The 25,007-nt window shown below is 43.6% G+C and overlaps 2 protein-coding genes across 2 annotated transcripts in view; both read right to left on the reverse strand.

Moving 5' to 3' along the window:
• Nucleotides 1-293: 293 nt before the first annotated feature.
• On the reverse strand, nucleotides 294-11,849 carry SLC19A2 (solute carrier family 19 member 2). The gene is made up of 6 exons (XM_027681479.1): nucleotides 11,658-11,849; nucleotides 10,935-11,543; nucleotides 7,617-7,839; nucleotides 4,037-4,229; nucleotides 3,009-3,150; nucleotides 294-2,775 (listed from the first exon to the last, which is right to left on the reverse strand). Exons 1-6 carry the CDS (start codon nucleotides 11,847-11,849, stop codon nucleotides 2,650-2,652), a joined length of 1,485 nt encoding a protein of 494 aa, XP_027537280.1. The 3' UTR covers nucleotides 294-2,649.
• Nucleotides 11,850-19,308: 7,459 nt separating this feature from the next.
• The window catches only part of F5 (coagulation factor V), a 35,142-nt gene continuing 29,443 nt past the window's right edge, over nucleotides 19,309-25,007 (reverse strand). Inside the window, exons 21-25 of the mRNA XM_027681105.1 lie at nucleotides 24,157-24,312; nucleotides 23,176-23,320; nucleotides 22,870-23,018; nucleotides 21,916-22,098; nucleotides 19,309-21,155 (exon numbers count right to left, since the gene is read on the reverse strand). Coding sequence (XP_027536906.1) covers nucleotides 20,967-21,155; nucleotides 21,916-22,098; nucleotides 22,870-23,018; nucleotides 23,176-23,320; nucleotides 24,157-24,312 — 822 coding nt within the window. The 3' untranslated portion in view covers nucleotides 19,309-20,966. The remainder of the gene's footprint in view (nucleotides 21,156-21,915; nucleotides 22,099-22,869; nucleotides 23,019-23,175; nucleotides 23,321-24,156; nucleotides 24,313-25,007) is intronic.

A 25,007-nucleotide genomic window follows, 5' to 3' on the forward strand; every position in this document is an offset into this window, starting at 1 on the left:
CCTGACCAGGGTTACCCTACATGAGTGAGTGATGGCTTGCCTCTCTGAACCAGTCTGCACTGGAACTACAGTTCAGCAATTAAGAATCTTTAATACAAGACACTTGCACAGAGTTCTGCAAACCTACAGAAGCCAGCCAGCTATTACCAGCTTCTTGAAGATTAGCTTCTTTTTACATGTTTTGTCCTATATTGTTTTCTTCTTTGTTACAAAGATGCTCAGAAAAACCTGAAGCAGCAGTGCTGTGGATTAGCAAGGTATCAAGATAGAAAACAAACACTGGCCACACAGGATATCTCAGAGTAGTTTTATTTAACAAAAATATCTATTCAATTAGAAACCAACAATGTCAACATGGTTACAGAATTTCATAGGCATCATTAACTCTGCATACAGCTCCAGTCAGGCTCTATAGTCACCTCATCACCACAGCAACAGCATAGCTAGGAACCTGAACAACATCCAGGTATGGCTTCCATACATTAGCAGACCTGAAGATGTACACAGTGTAGTATGCCTCTCTATTGCAGTTGCCACAGTTTCATTACTTTGGTAGACAAATCATTGCTATTGCTGTAATTTGTTAGTTAATTTTTGACTTGCTTTTAAAATAACTGGGCTGTTCCCCATCAAAGATTTGTTCTCTCTATGAAAAACATGATTAAAATTGAGCTGCTCCTTTGGGTCACTTGACAAGAGTGCCATACACCCACTCCTCTGGCCTTGCTGCAACTGCCATCAGACCAAGGAACTCAAAGGACAGACTACCCCTGCACCAGGACAGCTCATCAGCTAGCATTTCATGGCTTCAGAGTTGGTTTTTTTTTAAACAAAAAACAGCAGAGAAAGGAATATATACATGGGTGGCTTCAAGTTTCCATTTCAGGATAAGGCTGAAGTTTACGTCTGTAAATGCCAGTGCAGCTGAGCCCTCTTTAGGGGACTGTTTTAGGAGGCAGCCTGCAAACACAGAGAAGCTTTGGGGAGTGAGTTCCCCTGAGCAGCCAGCCTGGAAGGGGTCCCCAGGCCCCAGATCCCAAACACATTAATCATTCACCTTGTGTGATAAAGGCTCAGGCTCACAGAAAATGACGAGAAATGCCCCAGTCAGTGGGAAAACACCTTCCCAACCCCAATGCTGTGAAGTTTCCATGGCACTAAAAGCAAGTGACAAACCAAAGCTGCTTCTTCAGCTGAAAGAACCTCTAACCAACACACAAAGAGAAGGCATGGAGGGAAGCATAACGTGTTGCACCTTCTCCCTTGCCAGCTCTCCTGTACACTTAAAATCACCACAACCTGCACAGCAACAGGGACAGTCCACAGGCCATTTCCACAGTATACTGCAGATATCTGTTGCTGTGCTGATCATGGCGCCAGAGTATTCAGGTGCCCAAGCCCAGGACAACTCTGTGCAACTCCTTCCCAGTGTTGAAGCAATTTAGAAAAAATAAATTATTTTTTAAAAAGAGACATGATGCAAGTCCCAAATTGCTTAAACTGGACAAAACAAAAGGACTGCCCACTCCAAACATTCATTTTTCTGCTCACGTGGAAAGAAGAGGTAGCATTAGTGGACAGAGACCCATCAGAAGCATAAGGGCATTTTACAATAAGGAGGAAAAAACTGATAGACCATAAGTCATCATTTTTCAAAGCCTCAGACAGTCAGTGTGCTAACTATCATAACTGAAGGTGTCTATTTAGTCACCAGAGTCACAGTTCTCTAAGGCCACAAACAATAGCTTAAAATCCTGCAAGTCACCCTACTTCTTAGTGCTAACATCCACCATCCCACTGAAACAGTTCAGCCCCCAGGGTTGTGAAGCAGTGACTCCTGTAATCACAGAAACCTGCAGCCCTAAAGGACAAACACAAAGTTGTCCAAGGGTCCCTTGGATTACCATCTTGTCTATTTAAACTCCCTCTTAACTTCCCCTCCAGCTTTACAATCTTTTGGGTACTGGCACAAGTAGTTTTGCTGATAGCCAGTCCAGCAGTGTTACAAATTGCCCCAGGACACAGTTATGTTTTTGGGGAAGCACCATGATCAGCCATGGGCTGGCAGCAGGGGTGACAGAAGACAGGAGCAGGAGAAACAAACAGTACAAGCTCCTCAAGGAAGCATGTGCGTATTCAGAAACATTAGTGTACCAGTCCTCAAAACGGAGCATCCAGCATCACAGGGTAGCCCCAGTGAGAGCCACACTGCAGAGCACAGCCCTAAGGCCACCTCCTGTCCCAGGCCTGGGCCTCTCCACAGAGAGGTCTATTAGTGTGCCCTCACTTCTGCCCTGCAGCAGCACCTCAGTGACAGAGAGAGCAGCAGTTGACTAGACAATCACAAAGCTGCCTGCAGACGGACAGCCTTAGACTAAAACCTCCCAGGGTTCTCATTCTTTGAGAAAGCTTTACTGTTCTTTGCTGCACATCCCATATATGCAACAGAAGAACAAAAGGCATTTTAGAAAGAAGATATTTGTTCTTACTTACGTAAGAGCTAATACATTTGCCTTCTAAAATGTGCTACTAATATAGTATAAATATGGATCAAATACCGTTAAGGTGATTGCTTTGGGAAGAAAAGGCAGAGATTAAAAATAGACCTGTATCTTCATATGTAGTCACCAAGAGTCTTCACTTGATGCACTACTGGCTTTCAGGAGATCTGCTTTGCATCTGCTCTTGTCTTCTGTAAGCTCTCACAATACTGCATATGCCACTGACCAAGAACACCAGTGAGATGACCGCAAAGTAAGAGGCGTAAATCATGAACTGCAGAGAAGAGGAAAAGAAAATAAAAAGAAGTGGTTAAATCAAGCAGTTACCAAATTTATAAGAAGGTTAATAAATAAGCTCCCTTCCTCCTCTAAAATATCAGAAATCAATGATTATTTCTCTACATACCCTAGATCCAGAAACAGGCAGCTGAGAAGCTTTACAGCTTGGTTTACCTTCCTCCCTCCCTCCCTCCCTGCCTTCCATCAAGGTAAGAGCATCTATCATACCTGGGTGAAAATGTCCAACCCAAGCCCACTGGCATCCACAACAATCAAAGTGAGCACAGTCTGAAGTGCTAAGGCAATGAAAGTATTGACCCCAAACACCAGGGCATACCGCTCCACACTGAGATTTGTAGCGATCTGGAACCTGGAAAGAAAGGGATGACCAGAAACATAAGGACAGGGAAAAAGCAAGGGACTGCACAAATGGGAGGAACATTTCTGGACAAGACGACTACGCAGCCTTAGGAGTTACATGGACCAGTCCATTATTTTTCACAGCTAAATTACCTTGCACTGACAGTGTACTTTTCTGAACAGGTTCATGATGGACTAGAAGTTAAAAGAGAACCTTAGATACATGCAAAAACTTTAAAAACAAAACAAAACAAAACAAAAAAACCTTACAACTGCACTTTGGGAGCTCTGTGGGTTTCCGTGTTACTGAAGTAGCCCTCCAGTTTGATGTAAAGGGTCTCATCATGCAGAGAAGATACTCTGATCTCAGAGAGATGTTGGCAGTCTCAAAGTGTCAATCCATTGCAGTGTGGTCCATAACCTCTGGCATCCTCCTAACCAGAATTCCCTTTGCAGTTACCAGTTTCAGCATCACTCCTCATATTATGCTTGAGCTGTCTTGTAGTGATTATGCATGTGTGGTTCAACAACAGTGTTTTCCTCCCCAAAGTGACAAATAACACTGAAGAAGTTTTTCTCCTTACAGGTTAGGGAGAGTTGATGCTTTAACACAGGCAAAGCATCATCCTCTCCTCATCTGTTAAAACTTCACTCCAGCCATGTCTGTGAAAAACATCCCCCTGGCAAACACCACATTATATAATTTAAAAGTAGTCAGTTTAGTGTCTTAAGACTTTTAAGCTTGGTCATGCTGCCAGCTAAATATATCTCCAGGCCTCAGTTTCCAACCAGAATCACAACACAAACCCTTGCAACAGACTCTTGTTACACAGAAAATACTCCACTTTCACAACAGCTGTAACATTGAGAGCAGTTTACATTAAAAAGATACTCACGTTGCTATCGTGATTAGCATCATGTAGATAATTCTGAATACAACATAGGATCCATAGCACACCCAGATGTTATGAACAGTGTCCATGACATATACAGCAGCAGCAATGAGAAAGGAGAACAGGGCAAGTGCCACTTCACCCCACATTGCCCAGGATGTTTTTATGTGACCCACAACAACGACTGCAACAGCTCCTATGAGAGGAAGGAAAGCATAACCATTAGTAATTGCAGTTGGACCAATTTGGAGACCGTGTATTAGGAGCTGTACAGCCTCTGACAGCCAAACATGATTGAAGTGGAGGACATGAATGTGACCACCTTAGAGGCTCTCCTTCCTGACCCCTCCCTTGCCTGGAACCCTTCTGTAAACTACCACTCGCTTTCACAGAAAGACCAAAAAAAATACATAGGTCAATGCTGACGGTTTCTGAAGTCTCCTCTCCTCTCCACAGCCCCAGGACTCAGGCCACTGCCACTTAGTTCTCTGCACTTGACTGTGGCAGTGTTGTCAACTGGGCAATTTCTGTTGAGAAATGCAAACCCTGGTTCTCAAAAGCACTCAGCTAATTATTTTGTGCTGCTTTAGGGGGGTAGGAAGACATTGCCTACTTTGATGCACAGCTGTTAGAGCTCTCTCCTAGGAGGCACAAAAACCTACATTTACTGTCATCAGCATGTTGGGCTTAAGAGTAAGCAAGAAGAGGAGTCCAATCCACATCTCCTGGGATGCAGCCTAATCACAAGGTACAGTCATGCGCTACTGATTGTGCAAGAACAATCCTCTGAAATCAGAACAGGTTTGTAACTCTGACTGGATTTTATGAAGGGGAGATGGGGAGAGAAGACAGATCACAAGATGGAAAATATGTGATATTTCATGCAAATCAATGAGCAGACAAGGTGTTCATGCAGAACCACTGCTGTAGCTACTGAGAAGCCTAAATACATATTACATGAATAGGAAATTCCCATTTGGAGTAGGCCTTGTTCTGCAAACGAGCCAAATAGCAACCAACAGCATAACAGCAGTGCTGTACAGAGCAAACTAGACAAACAGCCTACTGACAAAGGGAGGTTTACTGGGGATCCGTGAAAAACAGGATTGTATTCAGCATTATAAGTACAGAAGTGCTATAGTGCAGCATCTAAGCTCTTTGTAGCCCTATTATCTTAGAAAACCTTCAAGCACACCAAGACTCCTTGTGTTCCATCAGTGCGCACAAGCCTGTGATCCTGTCAGGCCTCACATCAATCTTGCGGACTACAAAAGAAGGGAGCTATGCCAAGGGAAAGGAATTTATTACCCCCACTAAACTCTTCTTCCCGGTGGTTGCTGTGACACTACGTGATTGACATTTGAAAGTCTGGCTCCCCTGTAGCAAAACCCTGAGATGCAAAAAGAAGGTAAAGTCCTAGGGCCTTCTTCCTACTTGTCTTAGCAATTCTGAAATCTGGGAACAGACATGATTCTCTGGGATCTCATGGCAACTCATGAAGTTGTGCTCTCCCTATGTGTAAGGGTTGTATCAGCCTGACACCTAATCAAGATATTCAATCTGTGTCCTGCCATGAGACACCTGCAGCTGATCCAGTTGTTTCATAACCCAACCTGATAAAGGACTGACACATTCCCAAGAAGGTGCATGAATGCAGCTTAACAGTCAGCTGACCTCCCTAGAAGGAATATTTCTCTTGCCCAGGACAGGAAGCCGACAGGTACATGAGTCACCGTGCTCAACTTAAACCCTTCTGCAGGGCCACACAGGCAGGGATGGCAACACCATCTGATACAAAGGTTGCCAAACACTGCTCATAACTGAGCACAGAATGACTAAGAGTGATAAAAGTGATGAAAACGATGAAAAATCAGATCTGGGATGCACCAGGAAAGGTATATTTACTAAAGGGAGAGGAGTAAACAGTATGTTCTTCTGTTAGTCTGAGGCTTCATTGAATAAAGCCGATTGCAGCTCCAGTCACCCACCTTCAAAGACAATGCAACTCAAACTCAAGGTTTGGTGCAAAGAGGACCTAATAAGATGATGAAGAGAACAAAAAGCTTAACCTTACCGAAGAACACTAGAAAAACTTGATTTCTTTGGCTCAGAGCAAAGATTTTGTGCTAAAATACAACCATGGTATGACATCAGAGATAAATAAACTGCTCATTAATAAATTTTAACTGGAAATCAGAAGCTAGAGCATTTGCTCTAGTGCCGGGGCAGTCAAGTCACTGCATGCTCATCCTTAACAGGTCCCTTCCAGTTCTGATATACACTTCAAGCTTTTAATTGTGACTATTACTTCACTAAACTTTACTTCTTTCAAGTAATTAATCTGTGTCAACTGAAAGGATCTTCTGGTTCTGTCTTTAGAGCAGTTCAGGGCCAGAGGCTAATTTGCTTTCAGAAAACGTCACCCAAAATGATTCAACCATTTATAAAAAAGATACTAGAGAAAAAATGGGAAACTAAAAACTCCAGTTTTACAAGAGTTTAGTGCCATCCACCTTTTTTTCTAACAGGTCCATTGTTCACAGGTCTTTTAGAAAAGGACCTTTATAGCAAAGATGTTTGTGGTAAGGTTTGAAAAATACCCCTCCTTTCTTTTTTGTTTTTTTTTTTCCATTTTTTTAAATCTGCTGACATTTGACCACATTATGGGTCTTCCTTCCCTTGATACCAATTCTTTTCCTTCCTGGGAACAAGGCAGGATGGTAGAGGAAGCCAATTCAAACAAGAAAGCAGAGCCATAGCATCATGCTAGGGTGGAGGAACAGTGTATGACTCTGTGCTCTTTAAGTGCAGGTTTAGCACACCAAGGACTACTGAATAGCCAAAGTCTTCAAAATCAACTTGCCAACAGTTTCATACCCAACTAACAATAGGTTGTAGATCAGCTTTTAGAACTATAAACCAACTACAACGTCCTACCAAACTTCAAGAGGTGGGTGAGCATGCCCAAGAAAGTACTAATAATTTATTTGTATACCTTGGGGTTTTTTTCCCCCAAGTACGGGATGTCCACAGCAGTTGAAGGAACAATGAGTCCATCAAAGAAAAGGAACATGCTGCAGCAATATCTAGAAAGCTTCTCTAAGGGTAGGATAGCTATATGAAAAAATTATTGTCCTAGTTCTGGTAATGAAACAGTATTGAACAACTTAATAAACAAACATTTGTGTTGACTGACCTACCTGTCCCTTTCAAGTCAACCAACTTCTTTCATCTTAATAGCTTCTCCTCTTAACAGTGCAGAAATTACTAAACATGGCTCACTGCATGCTGTATGTGTACAGGAAACCTTCATATGTTCCCTACACTGCCAAAGGAAAAGCAAAAGCACAGGACCTTTAGTCTGACTCTGAGTGGTTAAACCAAGCATAACCCCACTGCCATAGCGACAGCCAAGAACACACAGCCAGCCACAGGCCTGAAGCCTTCTGCCAAATACTTCAGAATGAAGACTGACTTGGGAGGCTCCTTTAAACACCTACGTCCTGGATTACAGGAATCAGAGCTGTGTGCAGTGACTAACCCAACACTGAGCACCCTACCTGTGTCTGTCAGGGAAGCTTACCTAGGAGCGTTGAGGCTGCCTCCACGGCACCGTTGTAGATCTCTGTGCTCTGAGAAGGCAGCACCATCTCCCACAGCCCCTGAGCGTAGTTGATGACCTGGAAGTATCCGCAGGTGGACAGTGCCCACCACACAGACCAGCAGAGCATGGTCCGGGAGGAGTAGCACTGCAGGAAGTCCCGCCAGAGATCCTTGAGCACCTTTACGATGTCTACTTTCTGCTCCTGCATAGATTGGAGAAGGAAGGGGGCAGAAATGCAAAGTTTTTGTTTATAAATACTTCACACTGGCCCACAAAACTGCCCGTTTCAGGTGGTCTGATCACTGATGAGTGACAATACCACTCTTGGACACAAACCTCCACAGAGTAATGAATAAAAAGCTTCCCCATCCCACAGTCTCAGGAACTGGTCTCTGCACTAACCAGGGCCATCCCCTTAAGTGCAGAGGAAGGGTTCAGTCCCAAGCACCCCTCCATCTCTGGCTCTCCCAATCAGAGAGCAGGAACTGCTGATGTTATATGAGCAACAGAAAGGTACCAGAGAAGAGACACAGAAGAACAAGACACGATATCCACTTGGACAAGACAGGATCAGAAGCCAGCCATTTAAATCATAAAGGCAAAAAACATCACTGCCACTTTTAAGTCGCGATCCAAATTTTGTAGCACAAAGAACATGAAAGAGGAGTATATCTCCCCACAAAAAAGTAGATTTTCATTAGTACTAGCATTTTGAGTTTATTAATATTCAAAGAAGCGATCTCATTACAACACTCTACCCCTGTTAAAGCTCACCAAGGCTTCAAGAAGGTGAGAGATATCATCTGGGGATCTGAAGAGAAACAGAAGCTACTTCCACGAGACACTGCTGTCACAAATGGCAGCCCCTGTACATACAAGTGCCCTGACAAATGGCATGAGGTAAAAAAATGAATCTTTCCACTCCAGAAAGAGCACACTAGGGGGCAGACCCTTAAGAAATATAATTGAAAATAGATCAATTCTAGCAACAGGGGATGACAACAATCAAAATTGCTTTTTATATGCATACTGTTACAGTCCTGTTCTTTACCAATTTATGTCAACAGCAGCAGAGGAAAAGAGCATGTCTTTACCTTGTAGACAAGAGTTCCTGATAACATTTGTTGCATGCACACATGTACAGAGTCTGTGCAAACAAGCAAGACCCTTCTTGGGTGAGTCAGAGGAGCAGTTAGACTACCCATGTGAGACTGGGCAGAGCCCCAAGGCCCACCCAGCATCTCTGGCCCCTGTGAACCTGGATTCCCTGCAGGGAAACACACAGCAGTGTCACAGGACTGAGCTATTGCACATTGTGCTGTCACAGGTCCAGTTTCAGCGTGGTTTCCAGACAGCAGCAGCAACTTTGGGCTCTTGGCGGTATGCCCTTTGCCTGGGGGAATTGTGCAGCGTGCCTGGGAAAGACTATTCTCCATGAGCAATAAAACTCATTTTATAGTGTTTCTTCTAACACTCCCGAAGACCACAGCCTGAACCCTGTCCTGAACTCGCTTTCTTCCACCCCTTAAAGTGTCACTAATTTCTAAGCATCTTCATTAAACACATGAAGTCCCATTGGTGCTTTGCCAATGGCGTAACTCTTGTTCTGCATACAGAGACCATTCCTCCAAAGCCCAAGAGAACAACTTGGGAAGAGGTCAGCTTGTGACAATGTGACCTTAGCACATAATGCCCACACAGAAGATTTCACACGAAGCTCAAGTTTAGGCACAGGAAAACAAGGGAAGGGAACTGTCACATACACTGCAAAAACTGATATGGCATGTTCAGCCCAAGCATGTGCCTGATAAAGCAGAAAGGCCCATCCACCCTCCCACCACCTGGCAGCACTTCCTCAGTATAATTATTCCTACAGCCATTCATGTTTGTGAGATATGGTTGTCATTACCTCAGGAAGGAAGATTATCATCACACACCAGTGCTTCTCAACTTTTAGCACCAGGTATAACTGAACTCCGGGGAGTTATGCAGGTGTACTTGCTCCTTCTTTAAACTATTCACCATTACTTTGGAACCATATGTACTCTTACAGGGTGGGAGTAGGATAAACAAAGGGATGGATAAGTTATATGTCAGTCATTACTGGCACAGAGGTTGTCTTAACAAATATCCTTCAGCACACAAGCATAACACAGTTAAAAACACTTTTGCTCACACAAGATCATGCTGGATGGGGCAGGATTAAGTCCCTGGAATGTTAATACCTTTAATTCTCAGCTGTAGCTGGAGAAGCTGAAAGCAGCCCTGGATGCTGCCTCCCTCAAACCAGCTAACTGTGGCTTACTTGCTAAGTGAAATACCTACTGCTCACTAATCCAACAGCCGTGCTTACCTTCTGGCTTGTTCTCAGAACAAGCAAGGCCTCCTTCTGTCCAAGGAGCAAGGCTGACCTTTCCCCAGGCCCTCAAATCCCCCTGCTGAGAATCCCCCTACAGGTGTTTCCCTGGAGCAGTGGGGCAGTGACCTGCCCAGCAGGCAACTACACACACACATTGGGCCTCCAAACTAGAGGCTGCTCACTCCTCACCTTGTGGGACACAACCCATCCCACCACCCAACAAGGGTGTCTGCACACTTGTTTCCATACAAGTAACTTTGCTAGAGGTTAGGCAGCCTACAAAAGCCACAAGTCAGGGCACTACCTCAGTGGTCTCACGGGCTGCATTAAGCTGCTATTATGCAAAGGTGTTTCCTGTAATTTACCTGTATTCTGACCATCTATAAATCATCAATGTCTGTCTCCAAGTGCTCTCAAGAACTACTGCAGTTCCCTTCCTAGACCAGTTTCCTTCCGGGATCATATGATAAAACCCGATTAGTACACACAGCTTATTACTGCACAACGTGCACAACAGTCAAAGAAACAAATGTCAAAATGAGAGTGCAGGAAGAATTGTCTCTTTTCTGCAAGTCACTGATGCATCCAGAAGCACACACAGAATTTGTATATACACTGAATTTTTAGTGCCCCAGAGACATCCCTTGCTTTGTACTATTGAGTGGCAATTTGATGCCCAGAGCATTTTAATTATAGCATTGGAAGACATGGAGAGCAATTTCAGAAAACTAAGGAGCAGCCTACCATGCTCAAACAGCAAAAGAATGCCAGTAATAATTTTCCCTGTGCCATAAATACGGAACTGGGCTAAGCAAACGGATACTTTTTGATGTTAGATATTAAATCTCTACTGCTACGTACATACATGAACATATGCATGTGTGACAACCACATCAGTATGGCATCTTCTCCTTATGAAAACCCAGGGCACAACTCACCTGTTTCTCTGCTGAATGACCCTCCCCATTTAAGGGAACTTTTGTCTCATCCTCCCAGCCAGGTGCGCTCTGCACATCAGGATGATCTTGGACGGCTGATCCATTTTTACAGTCCATCACCTTCATTTCACAGCTGAGCTGTTGACTTGAGACGTGGTGGTGAAAGAAAAGGCTTTTTTGTGGCATCGGCAGAAACCATGCTGTGCCAAAGGCAATGGATATGCTGGTTAAGGAGATAACGTTCAAGCTGAAGAGGGACCATCCTGCCACCGACACAAGGACCTGCCCGGACACCGAGCCCACCGTGTAGCCCACCAGGGTGGCGCTCCGGCAGTAGCTGGTGACCTTCTGGTACAGGTTGACATCGACGACGCTGTAGATGTAGGAGTAATAGGCGATGTCGGTGGCCGTCCCCATCCCATAGAAGAACTCGAGGAACTGGACGGCCCGCAGCCCCTGGGCGTACAGCAGCATGAACCAGGTGACGATGAGGCTCAGGCCCTGCAGCAGCACCACGGGCTTGTACCGCAGGTAGTCTGTGGCCAGGAACACCGGGAACAGCAGCGCCAGGTAGGAGTAAGTCCACACCGGGTAAATCTCGTTGAACACCTGCGGGAAGGAGAAGGCGGCGGTGACCCCCAGCACCCACAAACTAAACACAGACACACCGACAGACACACAGACACACCCCGCGGGGGTGCGAGGCGCCCGGGGCCGCCGTACCTGTGTCTCGGAGAGATTCTTGTGCGGCCCCAGCAGGTAGCGGGTGAGGAAGGGCTCGGACGGCCGCACGCTGCAGAAGAAGCCGTAGGCGCAGAGCAGCCCCGTGGGCAGCGCCCAGCAGCACGCGCCGCCGCCGCCGCCGGCAGCCCGGGCGGAGCGCCGCGCCGGCCGCCCCCCGCGGGGTCCCGCCATGCCGGGCAGGGGCAGGGGCGGCCCGGGGGCTGGGGCCGGGGCGGAGGCGCTGCCGGGGCCGGACGCACTCCCGATGGTGGCCGCGGGCCCGTCCCGGGTCACCTCCCGAGAGGCGCCTCCCGCCGCCGTCCGGCGGAGCGGCGCCCCAACCCCATTGGCCGGCGCGCGCGGGGCGGGGCGCCGCTCCGCCCTCTGATTGGGCGCGGCCACTGCTGTGGGCGGGGCCGGCAGCATGTGTGCGCGGGGGGGCGGCGGGGCAGGGCTGGGGGGTCCGCGTGGGTCACTCATCCCCCAAAATTCCTCATCACCCCATTCCGAAGAGCAGGGCTAGGTACCACCATAGGTCACCCTCCCCCCAAAATTCCTGATCTCCCCGTTCCCCCGAGGGACAGGTACAAGCCTTTCCTGAAAACTACCTCAACAAAGAGATGCTTTTCCTGCTGTGTTGTGCTCATTCGTCCTTTCCTGGCCCAAGCACGTTCAGCTGCTGACCCCTGCCGCATTCTGTCCTTTAGCATTATAAGAGCTGGAACGGCTTCTGTGGTTTAATGAAACAGCACCCTGTTCATCCAGGAGGAATATTTGACAAGAGGGGAAAACAAAACTATTACATTCAAAGTCATTATCTAGAGCTTTGCCCGGGACTACTATTCTTAAAGTTTTGCCAATCTTCTAAACAATTTGTTGTTTTGCTCCTCAATCTAACCCATATTTTCTTTTTATCTACTTGTTTTGCCTTTCCCTGTGCTCCACTCCCTTGATCTCCACCACATTGCTACCACTGCTAGGGCTTCCCACTCTATACCTACAGATTGTTCTACAAATTGGCTGATGTCATGGAAAATTCACACCAGGGGTCAGGCCTCCCATCTGTGCAATTGCATATCCTGCCTCCTACCTGGAGTCAGTAATCAAGGAAGCAAAATGAAAGCTTTTCAGAGATCACCTGGCTATACACAGTTGGGTGGGCAATAGGTTCCTCTCAGTCCCAGAACAGAATTTCTTGAATTGCAGAATATTATTACTATCTCCATCATCATAGCTTAATAAACATAGCTACGAAAGGGTTTGGGGCCATAAGATTACTCAGCTGTCTGTAAAACACAGATAAACATTTTGGTCCTGTATCATTTGGCATCAGTGTTTTACTGCTTTCTGGCTACCTTCTGGGTCTAGCAAAGTTTCCATTGTTCTGCATGTTCTCTTTTGTAATAAACCTGCAAGGTTTATTAGAAAAAAAATAAAGAAGAAGAAAAAAAATATGTCAATGGCCATTTCACTACACTTTAGCTTGAAGCAAAAATCTACATAGAAAGAATCAGCTCCTGTTAATATTGGAATCCACCTCAGTCTTGTGCAAGGAAGGGCTGGTCTCTTAACATAGCATGGTTAGAGTGAAATGAGCCGAAACAAAGACTGATAAACATGTTGCCATGGGGAAGTGAACAGAAACACACAGTTCCCTCTCACTTAGCTCTCAGCAGCACCTCTGTCCTGCTGGCGCGTGGCTCAGTAGCAGGTGATAAAGGGATATGGGCTGTTAGCAGGAGGTGTAGAGCATTGCTCACCAATCTGGGTCATCATTTCATGCCGAGCAGATGCAGGAGGAAAGAATAAAACCTTGGAGTTCCCATGGTGTGCCCCACCTAGAGACAGCAGTTTCCACAACTTCCAGGCTCTTCACAGGATCTAATGGGTGACCTTGGTCCCTTCCAAAACAACAATCCCTAGTGTTGTGCCACTGGAGCTCAACTGCTGTTTCCAGGGGATTGGCAGGAGTTGTTACATCCGCTCAGCCCCTTTCCTTGAGGAGATACACAGTCGGTCTGCCAGGCAACCTAGATTTCTCCCCCAAAAACTGCATGAGAAAAAGAAACTGCAAAAATTTTGGTTTAAGTACTCCAGGTTTTCTCAGGGTTTCTTTTGTTCTCAAAAGAACTCACCTTATTTTGTTTTCATGGAATACTTTCAGCCTTTGGAAACAATATAAAATTTTATTCCCTGAATTTTTACTTCTATCTTTCCTAGCCTTCCTCCACATTTTCTCTTTCTATCTCCCCAGTCTACTAGAAAAAATAAGGAAAGGTTAAAGAAGTTTGATAGTAAAAACCTCAACACTTCCAATAATTTTTTTCTGAGATGGAAGACATAAGTTGTGAAAAGTAGGGTTTCTTATACTTTCTTTCCTTAATCTTACCTGTTCCTTTCCTCTCTCAGCTTCTGGCCTGCAGTGTACTGTGGAGGAATTTACAAAATATATGTGCATGAAAAATTCTCCTAAAGTTTTACCAAGTTGTTTGGAGAAATGCTTCTTTAAGTTAAAACCTGTACTCTTGTGAAGCTGTTGTTCAGAATGCTTTCTCAGTTGGTGAGAGCACTATATTTCAGGAACTATCCAGAAGGAGGGAGTAAAACAGATTTGTCTTTTGCTGAGCATGGAAAGAACAAAGGCCCATAAATGCGACAAACAGCAGCAACTGCTTTCTTTGTTTTTATTATTTTGGCTGTTATAATTTATCTGGGGAAGGAGACTTAACTAGTATTTATGTTGGAATGAAACAGAATTAGCAAGAACAAAAAAAAAGCCAAATTATTTCTGAAATGCAGCATGATTAGTTTAGAAAAAGCCTATAGATTGCAGTTATCTGTAAGAACCGTAGATTGGATATAACCTTGGAGGCCTGTGCCTTCTACTTCTCCCCGCCAGTTGATCCTTTGATAATATGGAGGCTTTGAACAGGAGACTTACAAATATTATGGAGCCATGAAGGGTCAGCTTAAAAGCTTTGGCATTCATTACTTTATTCTGATAGCATGACTTCATTTCTGTTACTTCCTATTCTGCAAAGGTTTGTTAGTTCCAGACTCCTAAGATGTCACATGTTGAGTAAATATGAGACCACATTCAAGGCTACCTGCACAGAACATGTATTTCCCTGATATCAGTACCAGTGGAACAAGGCTATTTCACAGGACCTTAGCTAGTAAATTACTGTTTTTAAAAAAGACAACAGAATTGACTCAGTTTCTTGATCCCTTCTTCTTAATTCTTTTAAAATTCCTTCCCCTCTTCAAAAAATAAAGATGTATAAATCCTACTAGGATATTCTTTGAATGCCAGAGCTGTTTTGGAGACATCCTGGAGCCATTCCATCTTTTTGAGAGCAAGAAAAGTCTCAGAGGTATGTTCTAATTTTGTATTGTAGAGAAGTGAAGGGAGGGTCAGCAGTCATTTTCATAAATATATTGCTATAACTGGATCAATTATCCACGCCCTGTAAGAAAATGTCCCTTGCTAAGAGAATACAACAGATCTCTGTAGCATGGGCAGAGCATATTTTCTGCTTCTATTTTACTATACACTATCTGGAAGTCTAAGATATTTTTGTACTGCAGTTCAACACAAATTCATGCTTTTAATTTTTCTCAGACTTCAGTTTGTACCTGTAGTTCATGCCTTGATGTCCACAGATTCCACCCTGTAACTCCTCCAGCTCTGCCTTCATCACCTATAGTTCCATGCACACAAGATCTTGCATTTAACAAGACTGGTACGCCAAGTATGTCCTTAAACTGTGCAAAGGTGGGGAGGGCTGGGGGGGGAAAGCAGCACTGCAGTTTACTGGAACACAACTGATAGAGAAGACAGTGTAAAATTCAAGCTTACCAAGACCTGCAGAAGCATTAGGACAAACAGCAGCCATCAGTATAGGACTCATTAGGAGGCAGTTTGCTATCAAAAGTCTCTGGCAGAGAACCTCCCTTATGCCCCACACTCCATAGCAGGCTCTGCATTGAACACAATGCAGACTGAAGCAAAAAGCTGTTAGAAGTAAGGCATTTATGGCTGAGTTTGTGGAATCGCTTGCCACAGGACATCAGAATAACTCCTGAGCTAATATGGATCATGTATAGCACTATACACTTCCATTACAGACATGACATTTTAAGATATTTGGCAGTCAGCTACATGGGGAAATAAAATGGAAAAGCCACTGAAGTCTGCTACAAACAGTGGACAAATTTTCATGGGAAGTGATTAAAAGAGAGTACAATAGTGGTGTTACAAAGAAAAACAAACACCTAGAAGAAACATATCCTGTACTTTTATTAAATGTAGAAGCACATAGGTTGGTCTGAATAACTTGGTGCTTGGTGTATCTAGGTCACAGTGGGCTTAACACAGTGTTGCTCCCAGTAGGAATGGTGTTACAGATGTGCCGAGGAACCCTGAGAATGATCCCATGGCCTGTTTTGGAGAGTGCTGTACAAACATTCAAGAAGATGGAGTCGCTACCTGGAGAAGATTATTGTAATTAATGCATGATGCAAGCACTGGGTGTAGCAAACAAATGGAGAATGGGGCACAGTAATGATAGGAAAGTGTAGGTGGATAAACTGGTTATGATGCACAGCTAGCATGAATAAACATGGCAAGAAGAGGATTATTTTATGCTGATTAAGTGGAGTAACTGACTCATACAAACTGGCAATTGGTCATCATAGAACAGTGTTGCATCTCATTTCTATGGTATTTAAGAGTAACATATTGATAAACAGTATTCCCTAGCACATATGTGGGTATGGGCATAGCCTCTACCTTCCTTCCTTAGGTATGTATCAAAAAATTCTTTTCTCATCATGGAAGACACCTCATGAGCATCAGTGCTTGTGAAGTTGCAAGCCCTCTTTTTTCCCCTTAGCAGTATCCTAAAATTCTGATCACCCACCAGTGCTCATGACCATTTCAGGGGTGCTGGAGGATGCTCAAATGGTTGGCTATTTGTCTGGAGTCCCAATCAGATTCCTCCTTGATGTTTTTTCTGTAGAGTTCTCCTGGCACTTCACATAGACATTCTTTTTCCATGCATGCTTGCTGATGTTTCTAATATGAGAAGTGCCCAAATGCCCAGATTCACATTTGCACCTGCGTTGATGCACAGCTCAGGAGGTTTCTGAGAGAGTGAACACAGAAACATGATCTGCATTGGCTTTAATCCGTGCGTAATATGCGGCTTTATGTCTCTGTTATGCTTTACTACGCCAGTGGTGTGGAGGGAACCATCCAGTTTGCAGACTCCTGGTCTTCACCTTGGTGAAGGTGAGCTGGCTCAGCTTCAGTCCAGCCATTCTTGCAGTGCAGGTGTCATGGTCAGAACCATTCGCAGAAAAACTGCAAAAATGGAGGTGACATCTATTCTATAAGGAAAAGTTGTGCCTACAATTCACATGAGGCTGCCTGTATCAGCTTTAGTCTTTACAGGGCAGTCTGTATAAACCTGTCTGGATACTGGACTAACACATCAGGATCTGAAGAAACTACTGTGGTGCTGCTGTCAGTAACTACTTTAGAGCTGCTCAACTGTCTTTACAGATACTTCCAACTCCTTTCCAATCCAAGTGCAGACACAACCAGTTTCACAACGTCTGTGTGAAACAGTACAGTCACCACCTCTGGAAAGCAAAAGGAGACACTTGGTGGCACCTAGTGAGTAAAGCACAAGACTTCAATCAAAGCGATCCCTGTCCTTTCATCACCTGCAGATGGTCGGCTTTGGGCATCCTGCGTCCTCCTGGAAACTGGAACAAGCATTAGAGGGCAGCAACTCCATTGTGATGCTGTTGGAGGCCAAAAGCTGTTGACTTTGGCCCTTTGATCAAAGGGCCAGTGTGAAGGCATCCAGCCAGATTTGTGAGTGAAGAAATTATTGGCTGTATTACTCTGAACTTTGTCACCACATTTCTCCCTCAGACCGAAAAAGCTTGTGTTTGCTAACCTTCATGCCACCATATGTATCTTTGAGAAAACTGCAGGAATTCTTACTCTCCTCACACATTTTGCAAATAATCCCAACCTACAAAGGATTTCATGCCACAACGTGTAAAAGGTTGTGTAAGACTGACTGTTTTAACTACGAATTTCCAAAAGCCTTGACAGATTCAATCTAAGCTGTTTGCTTCATAAAATCAGTAGAAGTTCTCTGTTTTCTAGTCATCTATGGGCTCACTAAACGTCACTGTGGTTTGGCAGATCCACTGCAGATATATTTTCACATCTTCCTTGCTGTAAACACAGACCGAGAATTTGCCCCAACATTTGCATTTAGAAATAGTTTCTGTACATGATCTGGCCAGGATAGAGTTAATTTTCTTCACAGCAGCCTGCATAGTGCCTTGCTTTGCATTTGTGACTAAACAAGCATTGATAACGTACCATGTTTTAGCAATTGCTGAACAGTTTGCACAGCAGCAAGGCCTTTTCTTTTTCCCACCCTGCCCCACCAAGTGGGTAGGCTGGGGCTGCACAAGAGGCTGGGAGAGGACACAGCTCGGATATAATATCCCAGATGGTGTGACATTGTGCTCAGCAAGAAATGCTGGGGGAAAGGAGGAGGTGGAAGGGAGGATGTTCAGAGTTATGGTGTTTGTCTTCTCAAGCAAGTGTTAGTGTGCCAAGGCCCTGCTTGCCAAAAAGCAGCTGAACACCTGCCCATTGATGGAAAGTGGCAAATGAATGTTATTTTGCTTTGCTTTGCAGCTTTGATTCACCTACTAAACTGCCAAACCACAAGTTTTCTTCCTTTTGCCCTTCCAATCCTCTGCCATCCTGTCAGGGGAAAGATATCAAGTGACTGAGTGGGGGCTTAGTTGGCAGCTGGGGTCAACTCACTGCAGTCCTTTTTGGTGTCCAATGTGGGGCAAGAGAACTTTGAGATAAGACCCCTGACCAGAGTGTAGAGGTAGAATTTATAGCTGTTAAGTTGTTAATTGGCAGGGTTCTGTGCCTGTTTGCCTTACTGTATATTAGAGCCTGGTGCTTGTTAGTAACTGTTTTGGACTTTTGATGTTTATTGTAGCACTTACAATCTTACTCTGCTGTGTCAGAGAACATTTTGCTATCAGCGATGGCCACATGCCTGGTTTGGCACAGGGCCCAGGCATCACTGCTGTACCTGTGCTGCTCCACTGGACAGGCTGGAATATCAGTGGTATGGGGTTGATTCTCAGCATAGCAACTCACAGGGTGTTGTGTTTTAGATTTGTGACTAGAACAGTATTAACAACACAGGGGTGTTTTAGCTGGTACTGAACAGTGTTTGCACAGAGTCAAGGCCTTTGCTTTTTCCCCTCTTTGCCCTGCCAGTGTGGAGGCTGGGGGTGGACAAGAGGTTGGGGAGAAGATGCAACCAGGACAGCTGACCCCAGCTAACCAAAGTCCTATCCATTAGTAAGCAGAAGCAGAATCTTCAACTTGTAAAATTGATGCAGACATATTGAGTCATGCTCCTGCAATCAGTTTTGCATTTGTGTGACTTTACATAGACTCATATATATATATATATAAAAGAGCTAATTGCTTATTTAGAACATTTATGATCATGGCCTTCTTAAACATAAGTGGTTTCACAGTTTTCACATAAAAACCTGGTTCTGCTGAGGTTAGAAAGCATTTATTAACTGTTTTCTAGGGTAAATTCTCATCCCAAAGTTTACATTTTTTCTTTTTTTTTTTTTTTAGAGACTATGGCTTAGTATTGCAATTTCATGGAATCAAATATAAATTAAGCACTATTACAAAATATTTAGAAACTGATCTTTTAAGAAGAAGCAATTATTCATACAATTTCACTGTTTGAAATTAATTCTAATTAGCACTGAAAATTCCCATCAAGCTGAAAATTTTACTTCCATGATGCAAAATTTCATTAAATATTGCCAAAGAGCTACTACTGTCAAGGCTAATATACAAAATAAAATGTTGATGCTTTTCATGCTACAATATTATCTTTATTTTCCAGTGGAAAATGACAACAGTTTGTAACACAGTATAAAAAAAAAAGAAAATATTTGTTTAGTTTTTACACTCTTTACTCACATTCTAAATCTTCTCTTTGAAATGCCTGGTCTATGAGACAAAGAATTGAAAAACTACTGAAATAACTTGGATAACACCATCCAAGGTTCAAAGACAAACTACTTTGAAAAATCCATCCTGCTGAATGCTACCTAGTGTGTTATAAGTGAAATGCTGCAATTAAACAATTTACAGGACAGAATCCCAAAACATGACCGAAAGCTTAGCTAGAACTCTGGAATCATGAGTTCATGGACTGTGTATCTACTTTCACCAGATTTAGCCATCCTGGGAAAAATCCATGTAAGCTCTATGCACAAGAGTGAAAACACTGTTAAAGTGTAAGACAAGGTGCAGATGTTTCTATTACCCAGTTTCATCTGATCCTCCTCTGCCATCCCCAGGTTGTACTGTCACTGAACAGCTACAGTTCTCAAAGCTTTCCTAATCAAGGGAGCTCCTCCTCCCCATGGTCTGTGTGTCTGGGACTGAGTGTCAGGAGCTCTGGATTCTCATTTTGGTTCTATCATTGCTGTTCTATGACCTGCAAGGTTAAATCACTTCTGTTCTCATTTCTGGGATGGAAAGATACTGCTGATTCTCCCTTGCCAAGGCACTGAAGATGAATTATGTGTAATCCACAGCATTTCAGGTGTGCTGGGTATGCAAGAACCAAATCAATAGCGTGAATCCACATTCTCTGAGAAGGGGTTTGGACATGACTCAAAAGCTGAGATGTGCTCTACCTTTGTCACAGTGTAGATGACAGACATGTGGAGGTGAGAACACCCCTACAATCATTTCTTACCAAGGCATTGCTGGAATGCAGTACCACAGCTCCAGATGAGCATTGGTTTTCCCTCTCAGCCCTACGTATGGAGAACATCCACCTGATATAGCTTTCTATTCCTCCTCTGTGCTGCAAAAGCATTACCAAATGGAGACAATCAGGGCTCAAGATTAAGGTCAAAGTCTCCATTCCTAGATCTAGAACTTAATATTAAGTAAAAAGTAAGATAGAGTATTGGTCAGAATGAAGAAGTGATAATACGAATCAGAAGGGACCTTTATTTCTTCCCAGAGAAAAGAAGCTGTTTTCTAAAGTGTGTACTTGTAGGAATGAAACATCTACCAGAGAAATCTCTTTCAATTCCCGCTGGCAAAACATCAAGGTTCTTTGATGATGTAACATTCAAACTACTATGCATGACTGTTTTAAGGGTTTTTCAAAAAGCATGTTCTGCATGATGACTGCTGAAAGGTTAAGAGCTCCCAGACTCTCCAGTCCTTTTCACAGCCAGATCCCCACCAAAATCACAGCCATAGAGTTCTACCCGAAGGGCAATGCCACGATACCATGTTCTTGGAACAATGCGGATAAACCTGGACAGGATAGGTGGGTTAAAGAAATGCTTGATGTGCCCGTTGCTGTTTTCATTACCCAAGAAAACCTGCAAATACATAAACACACAATTAGTTGAAAGGCAGTGCTTGAAAAAAAACTGTGTTGTTTTTTTTAAAATGTTTCCAAGCTGTTGTATTATCCATTGAGGATAGATGGACTGGCTCATTTCTGATTTTACAGAAGACACATCCAGTCTCTTCCTAACATGCTGGGTCAAAGGTAATTCAGGGCAGCAAGTTTTAAATATGAACGAACGAAATAGCCTCATTTGCATCCACACCACAAAATTTGCCATTCTAATTTCTAATGGACCCAAAAAACCAAACTTCTCTTATTTTACCTCTGCCAATAGCCCTTGTGAGTTAGGTTGGTGTGAGGTGACATAGGCAAAAATATAAAGTACTGTGTCTGCCCTGTGGGTACCTGAAGTTCCCCAGCTCTGTTACAAGAATACTGCTCACTAACATTACTTGACCTTATAAAATCAAGGCAGAAATAGAAAAGAGGCTCCCCATTATTCATTCAAATTAAATGCCCTTGTGCATTCAAATTAAATGTCCTCCTTTACAAACAGTGTCAGCTCCTTTTATCATGTTGACTGCCTTCTCTACAGATATGGCATTCTTTCCTTCTATTATTGTTAATTACAATGACTAAAATGAGATGGATATTGTGACATTAAAATGCTGGGGAGCTAGGGTTACTACAGATAAAGTCCTGTGAGAATATCAATTTGTCTGAGCATTCTGGCTTTGAGCCTTGACATTGTTCAGCATCTAAACCCAAGCCTGAGCTGAGAATGATACCTTTGCCACTGAGCTTGAACCTTCTGTGTAGGATTTCCACTCTGAGCCTTCATCGCTGTATAGGATAACATAGGTTTTCACAAAGTTTTCAGTAGACATGGACGTGACCCCCTGGGTAGCAATAGCAGTTATCTTCTTAACTGTGAGGAGATCAATTTGCAGCCACTGTTGGTTGTTGTTCAACTATAATTGATAAAGAAGTTTGTATATTAGCAAACGTCTACATCTGTATTTGCTTAAGTGAAAAATCTTGTTTAAAAATAGTTAAAACCGCATCAAAGTGCATCAAAAGTGTATCAAAGAAGTGCAGAAGAGTAAAGCTGAGGCAAGTCACAAGCATTCTTGGTGAAGCATACAATTGACTTCATCTCTGCAGGAGGTATACTTGCAGTCTTAAGATTTCCACATTAATTTCGAATACATAACAAAAAACAACACAGATTTACCTCCAGCATTAAAACGTTACACATAATTACAAATGCTTATACAGAACAGCAGCTTTCAGAAAATTTCAAGGTGTTTCGTGAAGAAATGCAGCTCCATTTAGAAGTCACAGAAGCTCACGTGCCTTGCCAAAGGTCATCCACCCCCAGATCCACTTAGCTGCACTGCTTATAAGCCAACCCCAGGAAAGGTTTTTTTAACTCCTTTGAAATGAATATTCAAGTTGCACTCATCTCCTGATATTAGACAGGCTATTCCTGCTGGGAAATGCTGAAGCCTGTGGCCCAGAGCACACCATCCATCTTTCAAAATATGATTTCAATGTTGCTGCCAGAAGTTCAACAAGTTTTCTACTGGAAGAGGTGAATGGGCTTCTTCCCAAAGGATGGCTGTGAAGTAACCCTGTCACGCTTGGCACTGGACTCAGTGAGCAGTAGGTGCAATGGTCACACAGCAGCACAAATTTATTAACTACCTGTCCTGTTGCCATCCCTGCTTTTCACTTGTTACCTTGGCTCGCCAGGCATTCATCTTTCCTTTCTGATTGAGACGAGCTAGTGAAGGGTCCCATGTGTTAAACCAGGATGTCTTAGCAGATGAGGCTGTTATCTGGGTATTCTTGATTTCTCCATTTTCCATTCCAAGTGGCAAAGAGCAACCTGTTGAGAGAAGCACCATGTTATCCTCAGTACATCCAAGTAACCACAACCTAAGCAACAATGTTGGAATTGAGGACACCCACAGTTTTAGCTTCATTTAAACTATTAGGTAAAAAATTTGTCAGAATGGAAGCACCAGCACGTGACTCCTTCTTACCATCTACTTCACAGCCCAGAAGCTCCATGCGAAGAGTAGGCCTGTTGTAGACCTCGGTGGGGTAGAGTCTGATGTACCTGGCAATAATAGGGGGATCAATGATGTTCTCTTTTACCTCATAGGCATTGGAATTACCTTCAAAAATCTGTAAAAAAAAAAAATAATCCACATATAGTTAATTTAATGCAGACAGAAGCTTGGATGCTGAAAGCCTGTTCTGTTACAAATATAGTCTCTTTTATCCCATTAGCCCCACCCACAGTGATGGACCACGCTGTGCTGCAGGGCAACTTGAAATATCTCATGGTCCCATCTTAGCATATTTGGAAGCATCTGAAGGCCTCAGTTTAAATAAACAACCCATTTCTATATAAGTCTGTAAGAAGACATGAGCAAAGAGACAAAAGGAGAGGTAAAAGACAAGAGGTTTTCAATTTGGGAGTTATACCATAGAAACATCAGGGTAAACTGAAGTGGAGCTGGTGATAGGTAGGGCGGGAGCAGCTGGGCATAAGATGAACCTCTTTCAGGGTACAACCCTGCTTGGCCTTCTGCAGGCAATTCAGATGGCTCAGCATTCAACTGTTGGGACAGCAGAAAGGGAGGGACAAGAAGGAGTATCTAATCCCAAATGAGGTAGGGCCTGATTTTTAGTTCAGCTTCCTGCTTGCTTTAAAAAACCTGACACAGGCTTAGGAAATAAAAGGAGGGAGAGATGCTTGTGAGAAAGCCAGACTCTATACAGTCCAGGTCTCAGGGCCAATCCAAACCCCAGTCTAGGTGGTTCCTCAGCTTAGAATTTGTCTTCTGGTCTGAATTTTATTAGTTTGGTAAATGCCCTTTGGGGCCCCAAGCTGTATTAGTAAGTCTCTGAAGACCATAATTTTTTCCACTCTCTCTTAACATAAAACAAAACTGTCGTCTCACTGCATCATCCAGTGATGCCACAAGATTGTTCCAACCCCTATGGCACAGACAGACCTTTTGTACTGGCGAGCTGTCTCCTTTGAAGGTGTTCCATGTCCGTTTGTCTTTGCTGTACACAAGAAAAAACTTCTGGATGTACAAGGACCTTAAAAACTGCTTGGCTCCCTGCGTCTGTATCCCAGTTAACAAAACTTGTCTTTGAAAGTCCACCTAGGAACAGCAAACAGCATTTATAAAGTCAATAATGCACAGCAAAATCCATATCATTCTTTGACATTTACACAATAGCTTTGAGCCCTGCCTTTTAACACCCACAACACTAACATTCTCAAAAGGAGCAACAACCAGATGCCAGAGTCCAAGTTAATGCTGCCTCACTCTCATTTCATTTGTGTATTTATTCATGTGCACATTTAATTTCAGAGGCCATTTTACAGAGTTCAGCACAGCACCACAAAGGCACCTCAAAATTATCTGCGTGTCTGTGGTAGGCAGAACTCCACTAACCCTGTTTTACAGATAGGCAAAAAGACCACAGAGAAATTAAAGGTTCACACTTTCATAAGCCACTTCTACTTTTTGGATATGTAGGCTGTGAAAAGGCATATGACATTCTGAAGTGCTGAAAAGCCACGATTCCAGCTTATATCATATCCAAGCACTTAGCACATAAAAACAAATCAGCAAGATGTTCCTATCAGCAGTGAAACTCATTCTTTGGGATACGTCTCCACATGTCTGCAGTAACCTCAGCTGCTAATTACCATGGCACGCTGTCTAATTCTTTCTCCTCCCAATGTTATTTCCAGTTCTACATCAGATCTCCAACCTTCTCCCCCTACTTAACTGATATAATTTAGTAGCAAGACAAACACAACAGCCACCTGCTGAACTTACACTGAAAC

Source organism: Neopelma chrysocephalum, unplaced genomic scaffold (assembly GCF_003984885.1).
Source record: "Neopelma chrysocephalum unplaced genomic scaffold, ASM398488v2 Primary Assembly neopelma1_60, whole genome shotgun sequence".
NCBI lineage: Eukaryota > Metazoa > Chordata > Aves > Passeriformes > Pipridae > Neopelma > Neopelma chrysocephalum.